A 24117-nucleotide genomic window follows, 5' to 3' on the forward strand; every position below is an offset into this window, starting at 1 on the left:
TGGATAGATTAGCCCAAGAGCTATAGAAAATAGTTCTTTTCATAGACATCAATATTTCATAGATACAATCAGCTTTGGTGTATCTTATTAGTGGAAGACTATTTTTTCATCAAGATAAATATGATACAATAACTTTAGATGTTTATATTCATCAATCTATCGGTATGTAGTTATGATGTGTAATTTATGAATGTGTAAGTTTCAACAGGTTAAATCACTTGGTGCATTCATCTTACTTTGAAAAAATGCTGCATCACTACTTGTAGGTTTGTTTATGAAGCTAAAAGCCAGTTCAATAATTTTAGCTATGCAATTTTCTTAATTTTCAATAGATGGAACAGAAATCTTCCTTTCTTGGCAAATCCATAGATGCTGTGTACTAACAACTTAGGGATACTTTAAAAAAATCTTCTATCTTCATATAAATCTTTAGACTTTCTTCTTTTCCATTTCTCTCTAGTGTAATCTCTATAGTATCCAAGTGAAAGCAAAATGGGGGTTTACAACAAAACAGCACTGACTCAACATTATTACTTTTAATGAAGGACAAAGCTTTCTTTTAGGTTCAAGAAAAAGACTGCCAAATAAGATTAAATTCTGACAAGAAGAATTCTATCAGAAATATTTGAGCTATGGGAATCGCTACAAGACTAACAGAACTACTGAGTCGCATAATAATTAAAACTATTTTTAAGCCTTTCTCAACTTTTAATGTTTTATTATTTTTACTATTTAGGTAGCAAAAGAATTGCTGCATTTTGGTTCTACCCCTCCAGAAAATTTTTGATCCAGCTAATCACACAAGCCTGAAATAGCCATCCATAAGGGATGCTTCTTCATATTTTACACATGTACATGTAAAATGTTTTAATTTGGATATATGAATGTACTGTACTTGTATTTGCAATCAAATAAATAAAATTGATACACTAAGAAGCTGGAATTGGCAGCAAACTTATGTATACAAGAACAAAACAAATCTACAGGATATGGGAGCAGCCATAGTTAGTTATCCTGTCAAGCCAAAATTGAGGATAGGGCCTATACCAAGAAAAGCACAACCCTGCATTACCGTTCTGATGCATATTCTACTACTGAGAAGAAAGGCTGAGGAACAAATTGGTTCATCCTATTAAATTCTACATAATGTGTCCCTATGCTGGCGCTTGGATGCTTCTGCAGTGGTTCAGGCCCCAAATTTGGTTCGCTTTCTGTTTTATCCAGTAGCCTTTTCCTTCTTCAAATGCCATAATGTGCAGGGTAGCCAGGAGCAACAGCTGGTGCCACTGGTCTCCTCCTTGAGCAGAGGTGGCAGCAAAACCAATTTTACAAACAAGTAATTTCAAGAGTTATTTCTCATGCCAAGAGGCACTCCTGTGCTTTCCAAATTCCTGCTGCCCTCTTATAGCTACATCTAATTAACTACGTCTAAATGTTACACTATAGCAACTGCTTGTAGGGTGTGGAATTATGTGCGGGGGTGAACAATTACAGATTCTATCCCGGTATTACCAAAGAATATATCAGTTTTCAGAGTACTGTGTTCAGGCCTCTAGAAATTCATACAACGGACTTCAGAATATTTGAAACAAATGGTGCTTGTTTCAAGTGATTTCATGGATGGAATCAAGGTGATAGCAGCTCCAACTGCTGTCCAGGAATCACTTAGTTCTACCAAAAGAAATGTCAGTGGGAGAAATCAGCAGCCTTTTAAATGACAGTGTAATCACACAATGATGTGATTGTCCCCAAATAATGTCTTTTTAAAAAAAAAAAAAAGGTGTGACTGAGCGGCTGACAGGCAAACTGTTAAACACATAACACAAGAATGCAAGTCTAGAGCCTATGACAGGAACTTTGCTGATTTCCTGATGGCAACTGATGCTGCAAAAGACTATATTTATAACCTTAATGCTTGTTTTTAGTTATAATTGCCATATAACCTACAGTATGTATATTTTCTATATACCTTTTTATATTCCCAATTTTTTACATATAATGTATTTGTAATATGTATGATGTGCTGCCATACAATCAATCAATCAATCAATCAATCAAGGTGGGTATCTGGTGAAGACAGTCAAATCCTGTGAGTTCCTGATGACCTGGTTCTTGTGTACTCTTGTGAGGTTGTGGCATTCTCTCCTGAAATCCTCCAAATGTTGCTATTTTGGCACTGTCGTATGTCTGCTGCATGCATGCATGCATGCACGCACACACACACACATACACACACACAGGCACTGTCTATGTCTGCTGCAGGCAGTTTGGCACCTATGGGTGCAGCATTGCCAATTCCCTTTCTATGGGATGAATCGGGCTTTTTTGTTTCTGATTTACACCTGTTATTTAAATGCGATATATACACAGCAGTTGCTTCTTTATTGTTCGAACTGAAACCCTAAACAACCAAAATGTTTCAGGTTTTGCTTCTGTCAAACAGCAGCTGAACTGAAACAGTTTGGTAGAGCCTCAAAAATGCAAAGGTTTGTTTGGGGTTAAGAAAGATAAAACAAAGTTTCCAATTTCTGCACCTCCCTTCGCTCCCCCCCCGCACCCCCACCCCGGGACAGTGCGACCTGCTTCACTATTCTTAGAAACAGCCTGAAGAGATTCGCTCTGGAGTCTCACTGGATACACCTGTTCTTCTTATCCATCTCTCCTTACCCTTATTCTCACGAAGCACTGTAGCACTTCACAGAAAGCGGAAGAGTGGAGCAATTTAGCGAATCCTTAGCTTCTAATAAGTAACACACACTCCAGCTCCGCTACTCAAACACATGAAAAGCAAGGTACCTGCAGCTCTGTTTGGAAGAAGAACTTCTGTGGGCATTGTGTGCAGTCATAGATCTTGTCTTCTTGCCCATGGGCTGAAAAAATATGTTGCTGCAATTTGTTGGCTTGAACAAATACTGGAAACATTAAAAAGAAAAATGTGAACTTTTTGTTAGTTCATTTTATACATTGAGAGACGTTTTTGGTGAACATTTCCTCATTACTTACAGCAATTGCAAAGGGTACAATTATTGAAGAACCCTATAATTTCTGATTATACTGTTGCTATAATAGGCACCAGTCATGATTATTCAGCTCGACATTCAAGTCTTAATTTTCTTTTCTATTCTTTGTAAAGAACCATGCTTATATGTCTGGTAAAAACATAATCAAATAACACTTAAATCACAAACATTTAGAAGTGTACCTTTCCCATCTTACCACAATAATTTCAGATCAAACCACATTCCACTAAAATTCAACATTAAAAATAATCTTGCTACTGAGAAATTTGGAAATAACAGATTCCAAAGCCTGTTTTGGTGCATTTGCCTAAGAAGTTGATTCTATCCTGTATTGAAATTTGTTAATGTATTGAAACTATTCTGTACTGAAATGTGTTAATGTTAAAAATTATATCCCACAGCTATATTGGGGCAATATCTATAAATGTGAAACAGCACTGCAGGTAAATTCTCTTTGGATACTTTAAGATCAACTCTGAGTACACGCTGAATGCAAAGGTTTCAATAATATAAACATGTTCAATTTTAATGACTACAAACAAGGCCCTAAGACTGTGTAACAGTTTACCTAGGAGACATAGTATTAATAATTAAATTGTATATGCCAGAGGCAGTGTTTGGGTTGGCAGCACTGACTTCTGATGGTTGCCTGGTGCACTGTGACCTAAAAAAAGTTTGCATATACAATATTAATTTGTATAGGCAGAGTAAGGATTTATTAAAGATGCTGGCATTTAACTTTGACTCCATTCCTAATCATTAAAATAATTCTAATTGAATGCCAACAAAAAAGAAAGAATTAGAACAGGGTTCTTATGAGTCATACATTTTAATCACATTTTTCATTACGTTAAAAAGTATTGGATTCCTTTTCCATATAAAACTTATATTGGTGATTCTCAGTTCTTGTTAATATTCTGCACATTATATTAATTTAATAGCATATTACTCCTAAAACATAATTGCCTTTGATTACTGTGCTGTATCTATTTACCCCACCAGCAAAAAAAAAAAAAAAGTTTTTATTTTCAACATACATATTGGAATAGGAGGTTCAATATTTTGATAACATTTTATAGAGCCTCTAACCGAAATGTTGTTCCTATTGTTATTCAGAAATCTATTCATGGAAACAACAAGAAATAGGATTGTTTTTCCAATGTTTTATTACACACCCAAAACTTATGTCCTAGAATCACAAATGGTATTAAAAGCTGCCTACAACACACTTTTGGCATAAATTTAGCATGTAACTTCAACATTAATGACTTTGTCTACATGCAGAAAATGTAGAAAACTAAAACAAAACAAACAAAACAAACACTCAACTGAGGGAATTACTCAACCAGCATGGCTGACAGGCACACTGTGGAAAACAAAACTAGCTTCAAACATTATTAGAGCAACCTGTGTGGTAAAAAGTAACTAAATGTTGTAATACAGGGGAAAAATGTTTAACTAGTAAGTGGGAGGCAATAATTAGAAATAGCAGCAAGGTTTGCCTCCATTTTATTAGGAAAAGTGCTGTCAAAGAACAAGAAATAACAAGAAGAGTTGGGTTTTCTTCTCAATGTATAACAAGTGAGAGTAACGATCCTGAGATGCATCCTATTGATGATATACAGCTGTGCAAACTGCTGATTTTACTCTTTTAGAAAACAGATCCTGCATCTGGATGCTGTGATTCAGACTGTAAAGTTGAATGGCATTATTGCTATCAGAAATAAAACGTTTGTATGCAGCCCTTAAATTATTAGATTTCCAATTACAGTTAAGGGTTATGCTTCATCCAGAAAGTCTCTGTGTTTCACACTGTGAGAGAGACCTTATCTTAAAGGAAGTAGATCAGTACAAAGCTGACAGAAGGGGTTTCTCTCACTAAAATGAAATGGGATTGAGTCCCTATTCCGGTAGCAATGGATATTGTAGGATGTAGAAATGGCATGGGATTAGTATGGGTGCAGAAGTAAAAGATAGTGGGCAACTGATTTGCTATTGGGTAGGCAGAAAGTAATCAGAAAGTAAAGCAGTTCGGAAGATGCAGTAGATCTAGGTTGAAAGAGTAGTATGTATTTAATTGTGGTTTATTAAATAAAGTCACAAATTCATGTTTACCATTGAGTAACAGCAGCAGCATTATTTAACAATTAAGATTAAGCAGGAAAGATATATGTTTGTATATTTCAATAGAGTTCTTTAGCTGCAGGTCATTATGCTGACTATTCATAACTGAATCAACATGCAGTCTGTATGGGCACAGATAGCCATGTGTTGTTTGTGTTGCATTCAGATGTATTTGATCAACATTCTGTATTCTGGTCTAGGAATCCACATACAGTGAGGTTTTTTTTTGTCCGTTCAATCATATCCAATTTTCGGAAAGTGCCTGGACAAGTCCCTGCAGTTTCTTGACAAGGTTTTTCAGAAGTGGTTTGCCATTGCCTGCTTCCTGGGGCTGAGGGAGAGTGACTGGCCCAAGGTCACCCAGCTGACTTTGTGCCTAAGGTGGGACTAGAATTCATGGTCTCCCGGTTTCTAGGCTGATGCCTTAACCACTACACCAAACTGGCTCTCAATACAATGAGTTAACAGTGCCCTTTTTAAATTTTAGCATGGTAGTCTATGATACTGGTGCAATTACCATTTATCTGACAATGAATTGGATCACGTCTTGGGATATTGTGCTAAACCTATGACACAATGGGAATAAATGATAGCATGAGAACCCACTTTCACCTAGCAGATGTGTTTTCCTTCATTCCTAAATTCTGCAAGAATAGTCACAGATTTATTTCACCAACAAACATCACCACCTTTCCATGGGGAAAATACAAGGGCCATGCATGCCCCAACTATAGTCATATCCAGGAACATGCAGAGCCTATTGTTTATTTTTCCACCTGAGGCTATCAATGCTATATCATATACTGCTTTTAAAAGTCTAAACTTAAAAAAAAAAGTTTAAGAGACATTAATGTGAGTGCTGGCTTCCAAGAGAAAGAGTTATAAGGTACAAAGCTATTTAGGTTTGGGCAAGACTATCTTCAATTAACAGCCTCCTGCAGATCTCACTATTAATATGAAAAACTAACAGTTTATTTTCTCCATATTTTCAGTAAGTAATAAACAGCCTTGGCAGTTTATCAGCTCTTTCAAGGATAACTATGGTCCAGAAACATAATAGTAATATCCTTCTTCTCTCTGTAGCTATATGCATTTTCATGGAAAAACTGTACCAAGCCAGCAAGAGATGTGACATGCAGGAACGCAGCTATTGAGGCAAATTAGCAGAAATCCCCCTAAGCTCCCCCCCCCCCTGCAACATCTTGAATAAGCAAAAGAACCTGCTGCTTAGCAAATGAATCCCGTATCTGAATCCCATCCTACCAATCAGGTAAAAACATTCTTTGTGAGAGGAATGTTGGAAAGGTGGAATCCTGATCTTAATACTGTGGCATAAATGATATTGCTGAAGAATATGCATGAGTAAGTTAAAGGCAAGGGTACACAATGAATGAATACTATTAGGATGCTCACCTGTAAAACAGACTGGACATTTGAAGGTTCCCCCCATTCCTTCAAAACTGTGCTCTATCAGATGGCACTGAAGTTTGGCAGGAGAATCAAATGTCTGGTTGCACAACTTGCATTCATGGTTTAGTCCTTCATCTGGTGGGGTAAAATTGGGGAAAATGTATTGTTATTGGTTACACGTGCCCTCTGATGTTTTGCCAAAAAATACAGGACATTTTTCAAGAGAATAAAGTAATCATAAACGGTAAATATCATGTACTAAACAACTTTTCACTGAGTGCCCCCAAAAGAATCCCTTCTCCCTCCCCAAATCTGCTGTTATTAAAACATTTGCTTGCTAGCAAGAATTAGAAGTACACATAAATACAGCAAGACTTAATCATTAATATAAATGTAGTTGAACACAATTGGTAATAAGAAATCATGCACATGCACACTATTTTAACTAATTAGAATAGATACATCTTGGAGCCCTAGAATTGGTTGTAGCACTCATTCTGGGGCAAAGTCTACAGTAGATTAAGGGTGGATATGTGGCCATAGCTTTTGTTTTGGCAGCAATCACCCTACTATATAGAGGTTAGATGAACAAAAACTACAACATATTGGGTGCTACGAAGCGAAGAAAACTCAAAATACATTCTTGTTAAAACTGATGGACCCTGTAACTGTACTCTGCAGAAAGTTCCTATAAAGCAACAAGCAAGTGTCCAGGTGTCTTTCCTTCCCTACCTTTTTTCTGTACTGTTTCATTGTAAACTTTCCTCTGTGACAGATGTTACAACTTCAACCATGTAACTTGACAGCTGCATAGGCTTGTGTTTGTATTGTGCATGACAGAATTTGGGGATTCTATTTTTATTTATATGCTGCTATATATTATGCTAATATTTATTTTTGATAAGTATTAAGATTTCTATTTTTAAAAAATTGCATGATGCAATGAATCTTTGTCTTGAACATGAAAGTCTGCGTTATCTTTGAACTGGCTTTCTCCTCCTCTTGTTAGTAACCATCTTACTGACAGTCTCTAAGGTCCTTCATTTTTTTCCAGCTAGAGGCACTCCAAGTACTACCAAATTGATCCTAAAACCTCCCCCGCTCTCAGCTGCAGGCCCTTGGTGCCCTTTCCCCCTCCCTCTTCCATCCTGGGTCTAGCATTAGTCTTTCTTCTCAGCAATGTTGCAAGCTCCTTTTCTTCCACCATGGGAACAGTGATCGGTTGTCCTACTTAGAAACAGTTGCTAGGTAAAATGCAGCTCCCAGCTCTTTTGTACAGGGTTCAATTCCCTCAGCATATCTTAGAAAAGGTCCTTCTCTGTGTCACTATTGTGTTATACCAATAGTTTGATTTTACAGGTATTATATTACCCAGTTAATAATAAAAACACATGCACACTCACAAAACAACTGCCCCTAGTACACCACTCTGGTGTATTTCAACATAAGGACTTCATTTCTACCAACTGAAGTACTAAATTGTCCCACCGTGATTTAAAATAACACAGCCTGCCATGACTGACTGCCAAGAAATAATGAAAAGTAATGTAGGTAACAATAAAATTAAGCATGGCCTTCAGCTTATGGTTTTATTGTAGGCTGCCCAGAGTCACTTTGTGAGAGATGGGTGGCCATATAAATTCGACAAACAAACAATCCAACCCCATCACTGAGTTGTTCTCCCAAACTATGACCAACTAAAATCAAGAAAAGTGATTAGGTCCCTGATGTTTTGGCTCACAATGACTAGAATTTATCCTTAATATAAAGAGGCACAATTAATGTAAACTTACTGCTGTATGCTGTACCAGCTCCCTCATTCCTAAAAACATTAGAGTTGGTTTAGCTAAAAAAAACTACGCAACTATACATGTGCAAAAACCCTGCTGATGAGTAATTTTTTTTTAGCCAGTAAGAGCAATTATATTAGCAGTCACCCTGCTAGTTGTGGAGAACAGATCTGTGTCTTTGATCAGTAATTGTAACTTTCTGCAGAAAGGCAGACTACTCCTAAGTCAGAAACAGGAAAAAACTGAGTACTTTGATGTACCTGTGTAGCCAAAGGAACTATCTTGCTCTTTTTCCAGTCAGTAATCTAATACAGTTGGGGTTAAAATCTGTCCCACTGACCAGGAAGTAAATCCCACTAACTTAATGGGTTTATTTTGGAGTAAATATTTATAGCAGAGTATTCTGAAAGTTTAGTTGCATCAGCAGATTCATGAAATCCGAAACAGAAATGGTATGTGAACGGCTGATCTTCCTTTTGGTTGCCTGAATTTCAACTATATTTCAAAATAAACTCCCTTGCTTAAAAAAAATGTGTTATGCTTGTTGAGTGCAGTAAGTGCCTTGGTAATTCATATCCCCATAAACCTCATTGATTTTATTTTTATAATTCTGAATGTAAATTCTTGATCAAGCCAAAGTTCTGATTCGTGTCTCTAAGAGTGGTTATCACTAGCTGTTTTGGAATATGACAGAATTATCCAAATAGCCATGTTATTCACAAACATGTATACTTGTATATACCAAACTATTCCCTTATGGCATAAGCAACATTATGCAAAACCAAACCAAAACAAGCCACCAAAAAACGAAAAGGAAGTAAGAAATAGCAGCTGAAGAAATTAAAGGCATGAGATATGGAAAAGGAAAAGAAAAGCAGCATAAATAAATCTAGTTTATACCAACACTATTCAGTATTCTTTGTATCTTTCTATTTTTGCAAGCCACACTGATTTCCACTGTGCCCATATACCACTTCATACATTGTCTTTATGCAGAGCTGATGAACTCCATCCAGCCATGATATTCTCAGTCTTCCCTGTCCTCTTGACCCATTCACTCTTCTTTCATATATTTATTTGGTAATAACAATCTTCATTCACGATCTCGCTTTTTTCATACTGGTCTCTCACTTTTGTATTCGGTCCACCCATTCCCTCTTGACCCTAGCTCATCTTGTTTTATCACACACCATTCTTAAGTACCTCATTCCTATTGCATTCAACTTACTTTTCTTTCTCCTGACATACCCACTGCCATATAACAAGGTTGGCAGAAGCAAGCATTTGTACATAACCACGTTTGCTTCTTTCAAAAAATATTCATTCCTTACAAAAAGCCACAATACTAGTTACTACATTCCTATCAGCATTTGCATATCTTAAAATTTCTCCATCCAATTTTACCATCTTCAGTAAGCCCTCTACTATAGTACACAAATTAATCTACTTGCTCGATGGCATTGCATATTTGTGGGAGGAAAATCTCTCCTAAGCTGCTCTGTGAATTGGGAGGAAAATAATCCCCCGTAGACAACTCTGTGGATTGTATCAAGCATCATAGGATATTATTCACAGACCAGGCTAAGGAGGCCCCTCCTTGAATATTTGGGTTGATGTGTGTTGATGGAAAGGAAAAAAGTAATCTCAACTTTAGATCTGTCAAAGTGAACATAAGCAATGGCAACTTCCAAAATATTAGCCAAATGCAAATCACCTATGTAGAGTGCTTTAAAGCAAACATAACATTGAGGGACATTTACAAAATAATTACCCAAGAAAATATGTATTTTTCACTCAAAATACCACCAAAATGCTTTTTTTATGTCTGTGAAAAAAAGCAGGCATTTCTTATGAGGACCCCTTCCTCAAATTTGCTACCATGCGCTGCAAATTCAACTTCTATATTTCAGATTATTCTTGAAATCCAATGTACACATCAATTTTATTTTAATGGAGGCTCCAAGGAAATTTTCCAGCTAATATTTGGTTTTATGCATAAAGCAGACATCATAAGTATAAAAGTAACACTTATGTAGTATTAAGTCTGAATATAAGAGGATTTATGAGAAAATAAACAAAATAAGCTGACAAGGAAATAAGGAATATCCTTCAGGCTTACTTCTCTCTCCTCTCCTCCTATTTTTCATTTTTTGGGGAACCTATTAATACAATATCTTCATATTCATGATAATGCTGGAAAAGAACAGCTTATAGCCATGATTAAAAACAGATGTTTGATTTCTGGTTTCCATTAACATTGTTGGAGATAAAATGGAGTATGGAAGCTTGCAGGGTGCTCTTGATTTCTATAATTATGAGAAGGAGGCCAAAAACATTATATCTGCACTGCACCTCTGTGGACAGTTTAGAAGAGGTTTATTCTCCTCCTTCTACTCTTCCATACTATAAAACAGACTTTCCCAGACTGATGCCTTCAAGATGTGTTGAGACTACAATAAATCCAGAAGGTGTTTGATAACTGAAGGCTGCTATAGAGAGATAATGGGAGGTGCTGTTGCTTATAAGAAATTATGTGAACAAATGTATCATTTGTGTTAGGGCTATTAATTAAAATTATTTATGCATTTAGGTTTTTTTCCCCTTGACTGTTTTGTATTCTGCCATATGTATTGGTAAACCCCTTGCAGAGACAAAAAGAACTATTCCAGTGGAATTAATGATCATTTTGATCACTAGCACTTTCTGGGTTGGTAATAGTGCCATGACAACAACAGCACTGAACTGTGGCTGGCCCAGAGAAGATTGACTACAACATTGTCTGAGAATACCCTGAAAATGTCCTAATTTTCAATCACGTTAATATTCAATTTTTAAACACTTACCAAACCTACACTGATACGTTTTGGTGCTTCTTGTAGTTATTACAAAACTGGAAAAAACTGACTGATAACTGCACAGAAAACCTTAACATCTAAACATTCAGTATGGAAATACTGAGCATCGTATCAGAACTAAACAGACAGACAGAAAAGGGCTACCTTGAGAATTTACAGTTGGGACAAATTTGAGGTGAAGTGAAGTGCCAGAACATCATTTCAAGAGGTTATTCTCTTCTTCTACATCCACTTCAAACTACTTTTTCTCCAACAAATTTACAAGAAAAAAAATCTAAAAGTACTGAAGAGCTTTAAAAAATTCAGTCAGAATAATCTAATCTTTAGAAAGGTGGTGGATGACAGTAATTGGAAAATACTGTCTGACTCATTTATTAAAGTGAGATTCAGAGTCAATTCATTTAATAACCATTAAAATATTCTATGAAGAATTTAATAGGTTGGCAGAGTCCTGTTTTTATTAAGAGTTATAGGTATGAAGTAAGTGATTGTATGGAATATTTAGGCAATTCCTTCTAGGGAGTAAGCTGCAAATTAGGTATCTACCAACTACTATAGACCTGATTCACACAACCATTTTTCACCACCATAAATACAGTGGTTTTTGAAGTTGCCTCAGGGCAGAGTTCCAACTGAAGAATATTCTTAAGTAGGATTTGTATCATACTGTCAAAATGACAGATAATCATTATCATTCCTATCACATATGGTAATAATAATATGCATTGTTGGAGCACATGGTGAGTGAGAAACCTACACATGAAAACTGTCATTTTCCAAATGTAGTGATGCATTATATTACTAGGGTAAAAGTAGCATTCACTATGCAAACATGCAGTCTCATCTGGCTGCTGTGCCTAGTATTGCATTTTACTAGAGTTGTGGTAGGAGCCTTGTGTGGCACAGAGTGGTAGGCGGCAGTATTGCAACTGAAACTCTCCCCACGACCTGAGTTTGATCCCAGTGGAAGCTGGATTCTCTCTCAGGTGGCCGGCTCAGGTCGACTCAGCCTTCCATCCTTCTGAAGTCAGTAAAATGAGTACCCAGCTTGCTGGGGAAGGTGATGACCGGGGAAGGCAATGGCAAACCAACCCTATACGCTATAGTCTGCCAAGAAAACATCATGAAAGCGGTGTCCCTCCAAAGGGTCAGACATGACTCAGTGCTTGCACAGGGGACCTTTCACCTTTTTTTCCCGACTGAGTTGTGGTAGTGTAAAAGTAAAGCCCTTTGTAATGAGTCTCTAAAGGAAAAATTGATTATGGGTGATAATATAATCCATGGCACAGAGTGCCACCTATCTACACTATCTTAATCTGACACTGGTAGCTGAAGCAGATCCCCCCAACTATTTGCTGCTCTTTCTATCCTAACAGAACAGTATGACTAACCAGCAGTCTTCTAGCCATGTCACCTATCCAGTTTATATTGCTTATTGCTAACGAATGCTGTCAGTCTGTTTAGTGAGATCCTATTGTCACCCTTATTAAGGCAAAACAGCTTAAGTATTGCACTGAACTACTTTTTGCATGATAATGTCCTTGAGCCACTTTCTCATTCAACCCATACCACACTGGATATATATAGCTGCAGAAGGAAGACCTATGCATGCTGTTCTGATATCATCCAATCTAAATAGTCATGGTTTAAACCATGATTCCTTCCTTTCTCATGGGAATCAAACTGCTTGTTGGTTGTTTGCCAGAATACCAAGTATGTTAACTTAATCTTCTTTTGGTTGTCCCCAATTCACCCAGATGGGCAATACAATTCTTTAAAGGACCTAATATAGAAATTAAAGAAGTCTGAAAACTTCCAGCATATGCTCATTGTTCTTCTTTGATTATAATAGCCCTTCTGCCATTTACAATTTCTCAAGTATCATTATAATAAATAAACAAATAAAGATGAAGAAACCAAACTAAAATAATTCATGATGTAGCAGTAAGGAAATGGAGATGCAAAAATCAAATATACAGCTGGGAATTGCCTGAGGGAAATGTTTATAGTACTTCAAGAATCTGCTACTGCAAAAATGTAGACGGAAGTCTAAATAATGTCAAATTGTGGACTTGTTGGACACAGTCCAAAGTGGTAATAATTACAAAGGAATATTGGAAAACTTTTACATCTCTCTTCAACCTAAAGAAGGTCAAATGTGCCAAATAACTGAAGAAATTAAAATAGCTCTGTATAAACTGCATAAAGCTAGCATATCAATGAAAAGACTATAAACTACTGGAATGCAAGTTATTTGAGAAAAAAATCTCCCTGAATATGAAAGCTAGACCATTAGGTTCCACTTATCATGATACCTTCTTAATATACAAACACTTCTTTCTCTAACACAGGAGGAACATTTTCACATTCATACTTTATCACAGCAGCCTGAAAATCATACATCATGTGCATTTTCTGTACATTCATCTCTGAATTAATAATAAGAACATGAAGAACCATGAAGATGCTTATACTGTGCCAACACTGCCTATTCTGACTGTCAGAGGTTTTGAGACAGAGATGTCACTTGAACTTCATTCTAACTGGAGACACTAGGAATCAAATATGAGAACTTCTGCAAGCAAGCCATGTACTGCATCACTGAGCTGTGGCCTTTTCCCAAGAAATGCCATGCTGAGGCACACAAATGTTAATTCTAGTCTAGCATTCTGTCCTCTTAACGGCAGACAGAAGATGTCACAGGGAACAACTTGCAGAGAATCATCTTGATTGCTTCCTCTATTGTTAGCTTTTAGTTCTTCTGGTACAGAGAAATATCTTAAGAGGGAAATTGGACTAGCATTGCAAAGCTATACTGTGCTGCTTCTATTATATTTTATGGAATATAATGGGAATGATTTTGTATGTTTTTCCACTTTTAAAAAAATTTGGCTAAAGTTAAATTTTGTGCTTATTAGAATCTTATGATTTCTGCCCCTCCCTCTCTTCTAAAAAAACTCTGATAACTTAAGTGTAATAAATGGACAGTTCTTTTCTATCAGTTCCATTAAAGCTGGACTTACAGTAGATGAACCTAGACAAATGCCTGGGGCATCAATTTGTTGGTGGCAGTAGTTTTGCTTTGGCAGCAGATGGAACAGACTTCCCCGCTGTGGGGCTGCTAATTTATGTCTTATACTTTTGCTATTTTGAAACCTTAAATGACAAAAGGAAGGGATACTACAGAGAAGTAAGAAATTGCTCTTCCAGAGAACAGGGATGACAAAAGCTGTGGAAAAGGGCAGGAGGGGATTCCAAAGGGCTCAGACTACATACATGCTATCATAGTACAGCAGTTGATTGGCAGCCAGTACAGGAAACAGTCTTATCTTTGTTCAGGGAAATTGAGGAGAGGATCTTGATCTTTTCTAACTCTGTGACTAGGTGCACAACCCAAGGTTGTCCCAATCTGCTCCTACCTTTAGGTAAATGGCTTATCCAATGCCATGGAAGCAGATGAACAGTGCCATGGGAAGCTGCAATGGTTTTGTCAATAGCTGTTATCTTTCCTAGTATCTCAGCCTCTTTTGTGAATATTGGCCAGCTGTTTTTGTGGTTCAAGGAAAAAAATCTGCAGTAGCCTGACTGGTTAAAGCAGTCATCAATATGCATCCATTGGGAATGTGCTGGGGGTGGGGGTGGGGAATGAAAATAAAAAGAGCCCAGAAAGTGGAATACCTAGAGAAGTCCCATTCTGTAGAACCATTTAGGCTCTCCCCTCTGACTACATAACCATGTTTGCATGACATGGATGATTGGGAGAGAGTAGTTTAACCTCAACCAAGCCTGATGCTGTTTGTGGTTACAAGCGATCCTCTCCTGTTCCAACACTGACTGAATTTTCTTATTTACTTGACATGCTAACCCCACCCTTAATCTAGTGGCACATTCATGCAAACTGGCAATTAGAAGTAACTAGTTTGTGGAATTTAAATGTGGCCAGTTATCCAGGGCAACAAGTGGATTAGCAAAAACCTGTCTTGGCAAGCACATTTCTCATATAATTTTGAGAAAGTAAAAGAAGTCCTATCATTTGTCAAGGTCTAAAAGGATAATAAAAATGTAGATTAAAACATACTAGGCACTAGTATGTATCTTTAATAACCAGTACATTTTATACAAAGGAAATCAAGAAAACACGTCATTACCAAATGTTTGTCTTGATGTTACCGTAGATACATATGTTGTTTTAGGCTGCCCTGAGTCTGTATGGAGTTGGCAGCATATTTAATGAATGAATGGATGGATGTATATGTGCATCGAGCTGATCCTGTCTGGGCTCTGAAGTAAAGCAGGTCAGGCCTGATTAGCATTTGGACTGAAGACTACCCAGGCTGTAGTCTAAACCAGTAAGTTGAAAAATATCTCAGAATGTTGCAATGGAAAATACTTCCATAATGTTGCTAATCAAACTCATAAATATGTTCATGAAGTTATCAGGAGCCAAGACTCAAAGGAGACTTACATAAAATAGTGTACAATGACACCTTTTTCCCCTTTGTTGATTGGCTCCCATGTCACATGAGTAATATTGGCCCTTCTGGATTATGGGCTGCATGGATTGTATTTTAAAGAAGAGGAAATGCTACTATGGAAAGTACCCAGTAATTCAGAAGATCCTAGTGATTTTGGATTTTGAATACTAATGCTACAACTTGAAACCATCCTCTACAGGGCTGAAAACCTGATCTAAAATCTGATGCAGGTCACAGTCCCTGTAATGATAAAACTTTAGGCTAGGAAGAGAATTAAATTAATGTAAGTTAATACATTATTAATGTATTAAATTAATAATGTAGCGAATTATTATTATATAAATTTAAATGCCATTCCTTTGCAAAACATCTTACTTGGGATGGGACCGTGACAGATATCATAATTCTCTATTAAAAATTATTTGGCTGGTTCACACAACTACAAATGCCACATGTGGGTAGGTATCCCCTCATGTTCCAGTTTTCTAATTGTGAGCTTATATAACCCCCCCCCTCTCTTTCTGAAATAACATTTCCTTGTATTGAGTTTCTATACAATACCCAAAATTATAATGAAATGAGCAATTAAAAACTACATACTATGTATCTGTGTTAATTAATAAAAGTTACATTAATTTTAATGGAAAATGTAATTTACTCAAAATCAAAACACTTTGGATTATTTTAAAGCATTGGTTCTCTTAATTTTGAAAGCAATTCTGTGCTGTTTTGTCAAGTATAGATTTGTTTTAATATTGGTCCACTTTCACGATATAGCTTTCTCTATTGTTTGATGTTAAATACCTACTAGTATTGCCCACCTGTCTGGGAATTCTGGAACTGGTGGAAGTACTGGTATATCTACCATCGAGTTCTACACAAAAAAAACACAAATTGGTAAAATTGAAAAAAGATACTTAATGGATACTTCATGCAGCATAAAGTAAACACTACCTGTTGTCAGATCTATGGGGAGACACCTTCTAAGACTGATCCATGTAGTTAGTCAGTATGAATTCCATATTACAGTGGATCAACCATGTAAACTGTGCACGATACATGCTTCTTTCTATCAAGAAATGTTTGTTGAGGATGTACAAAAAAATGGCTAAATAGCTGCCTGCAGAAGAAATCAGCAGGTTATACAGAAGTGCTTGCTACCTTGGAAATACTTTTTGTCTTTCTAAACATTGTACATTAACATACTTGAATAGAATAAAGTTGACAAAGAATTATTTATACAGATAGCATACACAGTATGGTATGTTGAAACACAAAGTCTGGCATAAGGCTGCATTATTTTATTGCCTTTTTCTTCTGTTGTACCTTTGGCTGTACAATAATAAACAAATGGAATAAATTGGTGATATTCATTAAAGCTTTCAGGCAACATACAGAACACCATTGGATCAATTCTTACTTTTAGGCTCTATTTTTCATATTACTAGAGTGGTATGCCTTTGTGGTCATTCCCATATGGCGCTCCAGTAATACACATCACATTTTTGTTTATGAAGAAATATGTCACCAGTATGGAATATAAGCACCTAATGAATCTGTTGGGACCATTAAAAGGATATCCTGTCCATGCAAGACATGTTTTTCTATGACTGGCTCCTGAATTTAAACCATAAAGTTTAAATGCTTTTTGACATGGTCAGGGTAGGTCATATGAGTCTTCCTCATGGCACTGACCCTATGTGAAACTTGGTTTAATTCACATGTTTTGGTTATTTAAAAATTACCTCAGGCATCTCCCCATGGTTCATCATCTAGATTCAGTGGAATATATGATGGAGGTTAAGATACTGTCACAAAAGCAGAATAATACAGACAGGGAAAGTGGGTTTTCAAAGTATGCCATATAGATACAGAGAAAGTTAGTTCACTTTTTTTTTCAATGGGGAGAAGAAAAAAAAGATAAAAGTCAAAGTTGCCTCAAAGGGTTTAAAACTAAGATCCTTCCCATAGGTTGTTTGAGGTTATTACCTGCATAATAGCATTATATCATGAGAAAAGAAAGGCTATGTTTCTACAAGTAATTTCAAAATAAGGCTACAATCCCACAATCAGTTTCTTGGAGGAGCCCTACCAAACTCACTGGGGCAAACTTGTGAATAGCCTACAGAGAAGGTTTAACCATGTCATTTTTGTTTTAACACGAGGACTGTTCATTTGCTCATCTGTTTGTTTGTTATGTTTAAATACTGCCTTCCCTTCAAAGTTTCAAGGTGGCTTACTTAGGGATTGTACTTTATTTTTTCCCACACAACAGCAACCCTATCAAGTGGGGGAGCGGGGAGAGAGAAGGCCAAATTTACCCAGTGACTTTGTGTAGCTGAGGGTAGACTTCAGCTGGGGTCCCTCAGTAATAAACCAACACCCTAACTATTACATCATTGCCTTAACTCAGAACCAGTATTTTAGTTTAAAAAATATCCCGTATATGCCTGTTGATTTCAGTGGGATTTATTACAAGACTGAGGGGTGCAATGATCACCAAAACTTGGATCCCAACTGCCTCTCTCATGCTCTGAATGTCCCAATGCACCCTGAAAATCCACTCCTGAAACAGAACTCAGTATGTTGTGCTGAGGGCTGGAGCAGAAAGGATGCGAATCACTGAAAACTAATAAGCATTCTTTGCATTTGCAAACTACCATGGTCATTTCTCCTGTTCTGCATCTTCTGTCCAAACTTGTGTCAGGCAGAAATTATAATGACTAACAGTTTTCATCTTATTTTAAAAGGTATGGACTTATTCTTATGGGATACATCTGTATCTTATACTTGGGGAAAAAATAGGAAAAGCCCAACTCAGCCTTAGTATTTTTTCTCCTTGGGTAATACCTGTTATTGAAAATTTAGATTATTGAAACAAATGTCTCAAAATGTATTTTAATAAATCAAATGAAAAAACAAAATTGACTCAGTTTTCCAAACTGAATAGTACTTCCCTACTATTCAGTGCATCATAATCTAATTAATACATTATTGGCGTGAGTACTCATGTATTAAAAAAATGGTATCACGCTTCTAGTTAGACAATATTACTTTTGTTATTTAGTCTGGCCTTATAATGCTCACACATTGAACTAAGTCATATGCATGAAAACTATACAAGAGGAACTGCATACACAAAAGGATCCAGATGACTGGGGCATCCACAGAATTAGTTAGCAACCACAATTTGGACTGGCAACTTGGTCATTAAGCAAAGCAGTTGCTAAGTGAAACTGTGACTGTGCTTATGATCTTACTTCAGCTTTCCTTTGCTTTACAGTCCTGTGAAGGTCATCTGTATGAGGCAGTTGCTAAATGAGGACTACCTATATCTAATAATACAGAACAACCATCTCAAAGCAACTTGTCACAGGCAGGCCATTCATTTGAAGAAAAATATGGACGGAATATGTACTCACTCTGGGGGCATATCAAAAGTGATCCCATTAATCTGGTCCCAATATTGCCGCATAACCAGAGGGCATTACATGTCAGCATGTAAATGGCACTCAATTATAATGGACTAAATAAAGGGCCTAAACTGGACCAAGCTGTAGTATGTTTCGTGAATGTAGGAACATCACTTAATGGAAAGCTATGTAAGCATTGCTGCTAATGTGTGGGAAGCTGGACTATGCATTAGAAATTTTCAGTCAACAATGGTCATGGGATTCTGAAAAGTAGCAAGTGAATGAAAATAATGTGAAGGACAGTAGTGACCAAATCTCTCTTAAATGTTATGGTCTTCTCTTAAATATTAGATACAAAAGGAAAACAATGCAAAACTTTTGTTTTAACCAATGAGATAAGAACAATAACAATTACAGCCATGAGGTTAAGGAGCAGTAACTGAAGTCAAGAAATAGTTTTCTTTTTTAAAAATGTTTTATCTTTGCTCACTTTTTAATTTTTATGAAAAAAACAAAGCAAAACCTATAGAGCTCAGCAACAGACATTCTGTCATGTAACAGCTCTATTCATCTTACGTTTTGGTTTTTTATTATGTGCCGTCAAGTTGGTGTTGACTTTTAGCAACCACACAGATAGATTTTCTCCAGGACAATTTGTCCCCAATCTGCTCCTTCAGTTTCCTCAATGGTGTACCTATTGCCACCATAATTGAGTCCATATACCTTGCTGCTGGTTCTTCTTCTTTCTCCCTTTCCCAGCATTATTACTCCTCCAGAAAGCTAGGTCTTTGCATAATGTTTCCATACGTATGGTAATTATACTTATTATAAGAACTCTGGGTTGACTTGTTCAATGATCCATTTGTTTGTTTTGTTGGCTGTCCACAGTGTGTTCGGGAGTCTTCTCCAACACAAAAGTTCAAAAGTGTCTATCTTGCTTCTCAAAGTCTCATTTTTGTTTCCATAGTGTCACAAGGAGAATAATTGCCTACACAATTCTGATCTTTTTGGGTAGACACACACTCTGGCATCTGAATATCTTCTCCAAGGCGTTCATAGCTACTCTACCAAGTGCTAGTCTGCAGCATATTTCTTGACTGCTGATACCTTTACTGTTGTTAGTTGATCCTAAAAGGCAGAAGATATCACTTCAGCATCTTAATTGCAAGTTCTAAGTTATACCTATTGTCATTAGCTTTAATCTTAGTCCCATTTTTTTCACTGTGCTTCCTGATTTTCATGGCTAGAACTTGTAGGTAGTTTTCATTTTCAGTTATCAGAGTAGTGTCATCAGCATAGTGTAGGTTAGTGATGTTTCTTTTTCCAGTTTTAAAACCATGCTCATTTACTTCCAATCCAGCTTCCCTCAAAAATTCTACATACAGGTTGGATAAATAAGGGGAGAGTATACATATACATGAGGGATGCGGTGGTGCTGCGGGTTAAACCGCTGAGCTGCTGAGCTTGCCGATCGGAAGGTCGGCAGTTCGAATCTGCGTGATGGGGTGAGCTCCCATTGCTAGTCCCAGCTCCTGCCAACCTAGCAGTTCGAAAACATGCAAATGTGAGTAGATTAATAGGTACCACTTCGGCGGGCAGGTAACGGTGTTCCGTTTAGTCATGCTGGCCACATGACCACGGAAGTGTCTACGGACAAATGCTGGCTCTTTGGCTTTGAAACGGAGATGAGCACCGCCCCCTAGAGTCGGACACGACTGGACAACATCAAGGGAAACCTTTACCTTTACCTATACATATACATATATGTCTCACTTCCTTGCCAGCCTGCCTATTTCACCATGTTCCACCCAAACTGCGGCTTCCTGTTCTGCATATAGGTTTTGCATGAGGACAATGAGATATTCCGAGATTCTCTTTTTCTAAGCACATTCCACAGCTTCTCATGATTGACACAGTCAAAGGCCTGCCTACATACAATGAAACACATATTGACTTATTTTTGGTATTCTTTAATTTTCTCAGTGTGCATCAGCAACAATGTCTCATGTTCCTCAGCCTTGTCTAAAGTTAGCCTGTAACTTCTATTTAGGGCTCTGATCTCTGCTGGAAGATCCTAAGCATCATTCTGTTTACATGTAAAATTAAGAATACTTATGGTGTCATCTTACTTTAGATAGACAAAAACGTCAAAATGATATATTGTTGCTGTTAAGCCCTGGTTTCTTATGCAATCTTTTTATTTTTACAGCATTCAGCATGACTTTCTGATTTTTGTCTTTTTTTGTTTGGTCTGAGTTTCTGATGCTGGCATACTCATATCCATCATCTTACATTAATTACACACCATGTTATCTTTTTCGTTAAAATTGGTAGATTTTGGATACAATCCTCTAGTCCACTATACAGGCTTTCTTCCATTGGAGCCTGCAAGATTTCCACAAAAGCTCCACTGAAATGAACGGAGGTTTCACAGCAGCGGCAACTGGAGCTATGCACCTTTTATCCACAAGAAAAAGGGATATAAATTGACCCAATGCTCTCCTTTTCCCACACATTCTGTATTTTTGTTTTTGTGCTAATATATTTCTGTGCTTTATCGCTGTAACCTGCTGTTCTCTTTAATTGCTTATTGTTATTAATTATATAGTGGTAACATTGTTGGCTGCTTGAACTATTTGGCTATAAAAATGCATTTATTATTATTGCCACTGGAGCTGCAGTAAATTGCCAGGGTTCTGTCTAGAGATAAATGCCTTTGAATATTCATCCAATAAAATTTGAACCTGGATCATACTGCAATTTTCCTTTGCCTCTCTTTTTTCCTTCTTCTCCTGCTGCCCCCCGCCTTTCTTTCCTGTTCTCATTTAATCCAAATACAGTATTTTTAAGAATGTGTTTCACTATGAGGGATTGCTAAATAACCATCTTATATTTTGGAATGCCTTTCTTTTGCATTTTGATGGTTAACTATTCTTTAATCATTTATGAGAAACATGTCTTCAGTGGAAATGGAAACTGAGTTTCAGAGTTAGATGGACAAGTTCTCTTCTAGGCTCTGTTAGTATATATACAAAGTTGTGAAATCTAACAATAATGGCAGCTTCTAGTCTGGAAACTCTTGCTACAATATTGCTGCTTCGTAATGTCAACCTTGTCCAAAATTTGAGCCATAGGTACACAATAAAGTAAAATGGCCCTTAGTGAAGCATTGTATACTATGTTCTAAGGCCAACATCAATAAGGCATAAATGACATTACGGTGATGGTAATTCCCTGGCCAATTCACCATGTTTACACATGGGCCGCTAATTCCCAAAGCAGGCTAAAATCAGCAAGGGCAATAAGCTTATTTTAACTCATCTTGAAATCTGAAATCCATCTGCTGTTTGGGAGCAATAATCTTCTAATGGGCATGCAAGCTGCTATGGCCAGATTAATGACCCAGTACCATACTGTTATCTCGATTAATGTACACAGCAAACAGAGCACATGGATCTTCTAATTGTAGAAATGCCACAAATTAACATGGTTCCCATGTTCACGACTGCATTCTAAATCATGCAGGAGTAGCACTTTCCGATCTATGCTTAAAGTATAATACTGAGTATAGCACTAGATCATTTTTGGCCTACCACTATTCCCAAATTGGAAGCTTAGTCAAGAAGTTATGAAATAAATGCGGTGTGGGAACCTTTTGGGTGAAAAGCCCTGGAAGAGTAGAACTGACAAACTGTACCTCTAACATTAGATATTGTAGCAATCCTTCTATGGGTAGTTCTACATACAATACCCCCTTGTTTCATGATAATGAATCACAAGAAGCAGTATGGTACTCCTCCTTTTTTTGTCTATTCACATGGTACAATATTCAAGAAGCATCTATATCTAGATCTTGTTTAGAAGGATCAAATGACAAAAACTCTTCCAATGCATTTAATATATCCAGAAACATATATGCAAGAGTTACTGTGGCACTGCAAGTATGATAGGTAATATTATTGCTAATGTTGTCCATTCCTACATGCATGATGTTTCCAACTGATGAAATATTGTACTCTGAGCAGAATAGCACAAATGTGTTTTCTTTCCTACAATAGTGCTTTCATCAAAGTAGAAACACAAACATACCGGTTATCATGACAGGACTATAATAATGAGTCATTTGCCCTATATTATCCTAGCTCAATTAGGAATGGAAATCCTTGATAAAAGTGAACTCAAACAAAAATACATCTGCCAGTGTGGATGTCAGGACAGCCAAAAGACAAATGAGGCATCCGTAAACAAAGAGTGTCAGTTAATGCAAAACAATAATCAAAGCACGTCGACTCTATGATTCCTGAAGCTATTCTGAGTCAGGAAGGAAGGAAGGTAGAACTCTGGATTATAAAACTGCTTTAGCCACATATGTAATTTTTATGTAATGTGTAACATAAATTTTATCAATTTCAGTGTGGCCCAGGAAAATTGGAGAAATAAAACTTAGTAACTACAAATCCTACCTCATCCATTAATTTGTTAAGTGCCTTGAGCAATTCATACACTTGCAGCCTCAGTTCTTCATCTTGAAATAGGAATCATATTGATGCCTTGTAATGATGTACATCAGAAACAGCCATATACTGAGTCAGACCATTGATCCATCCAGTCTAGTGCTGAATATTCCAAGAGGCAACCGATTTCCAGGATCTGTGCTGAATTAATTTATTTGCAGATCCCAATAATTAAATTAAGGATGTTCTGAATGCCAAGCCATCTGATTTACCACTCAGCTGTGGCCTTTAGATTTTAAAAAGTTTGAACTTTAAAATCTAGACATTTATGATGTGGAAATAAAATGATGCAGGAAGCCTTTTAAAACTCGATACATGTAACTCTACTGGACAGAACTCCTGTGGAAGCCTCCGGACTGTCAGCTCTGAATTCCAGACATGACTTTAGAACTGCTTAAGAGTCTCTATGAGAAATCTTGAAGCTAGCAAGTTTATGTTCTTCCTGACAGCACCATTCATGTCATGCTTACATGTCAGTCTTCCTACAAACAGAGAGGGAAAACAAGTACACTGATG

At 36.9% G+C, this 24117-nt stretch overlaps 1 protein-coding gene across 5 annotated transcripts in view; it reads right to left on the reverse strand.

Annotated features, from left to right (window-relative positions):
* ZNF521 (zinc finger protein 521) overlaps positions 1–24117 on the reverse strand; it is a 327899-nt gene that overhangs the window by 34514 nt on the left and 269268 nt on the right. For 2 of the 5 annotated variants that reach the window (XM_063299207.1, XM_063299204.1), the window contains exons 6-8: positions 16483–16548; positions 6558–6689; positions 2797–2912 (exon numbers count right to left, since the gene is read on the reverse strand). In XM_063299207.1, coding sequence (XP_063155277.1) covers positions 2797–2912; positions 6558–6689; positions 16483–16548 — 314 coding nt within the window. Of the gene's footprint in view, positions 1–2796; positions 2913–6557; positions 6690–16482; positions 16549–24117 lie in introns of those variants that run through there. The other 3 variants (XM_063299208.1, XM_063299205.1, XM_063299206.1) reach the window with 2 other exon arrangements.

Source organism: Candoia aspera, chromosome 3 (assembly GCF_035149785.1).
Source record: "Candoia aspera isolate rCanAsp1 chromosome 3, rCanAsp1.hap2, whole genome shotgun sequence".
NCBI classification, from domain to species: Eukaryota; Metazoa; Chordata; class Lepidosauria; order Squamata; family Boidae; genus Candoia; species Candoia aspera.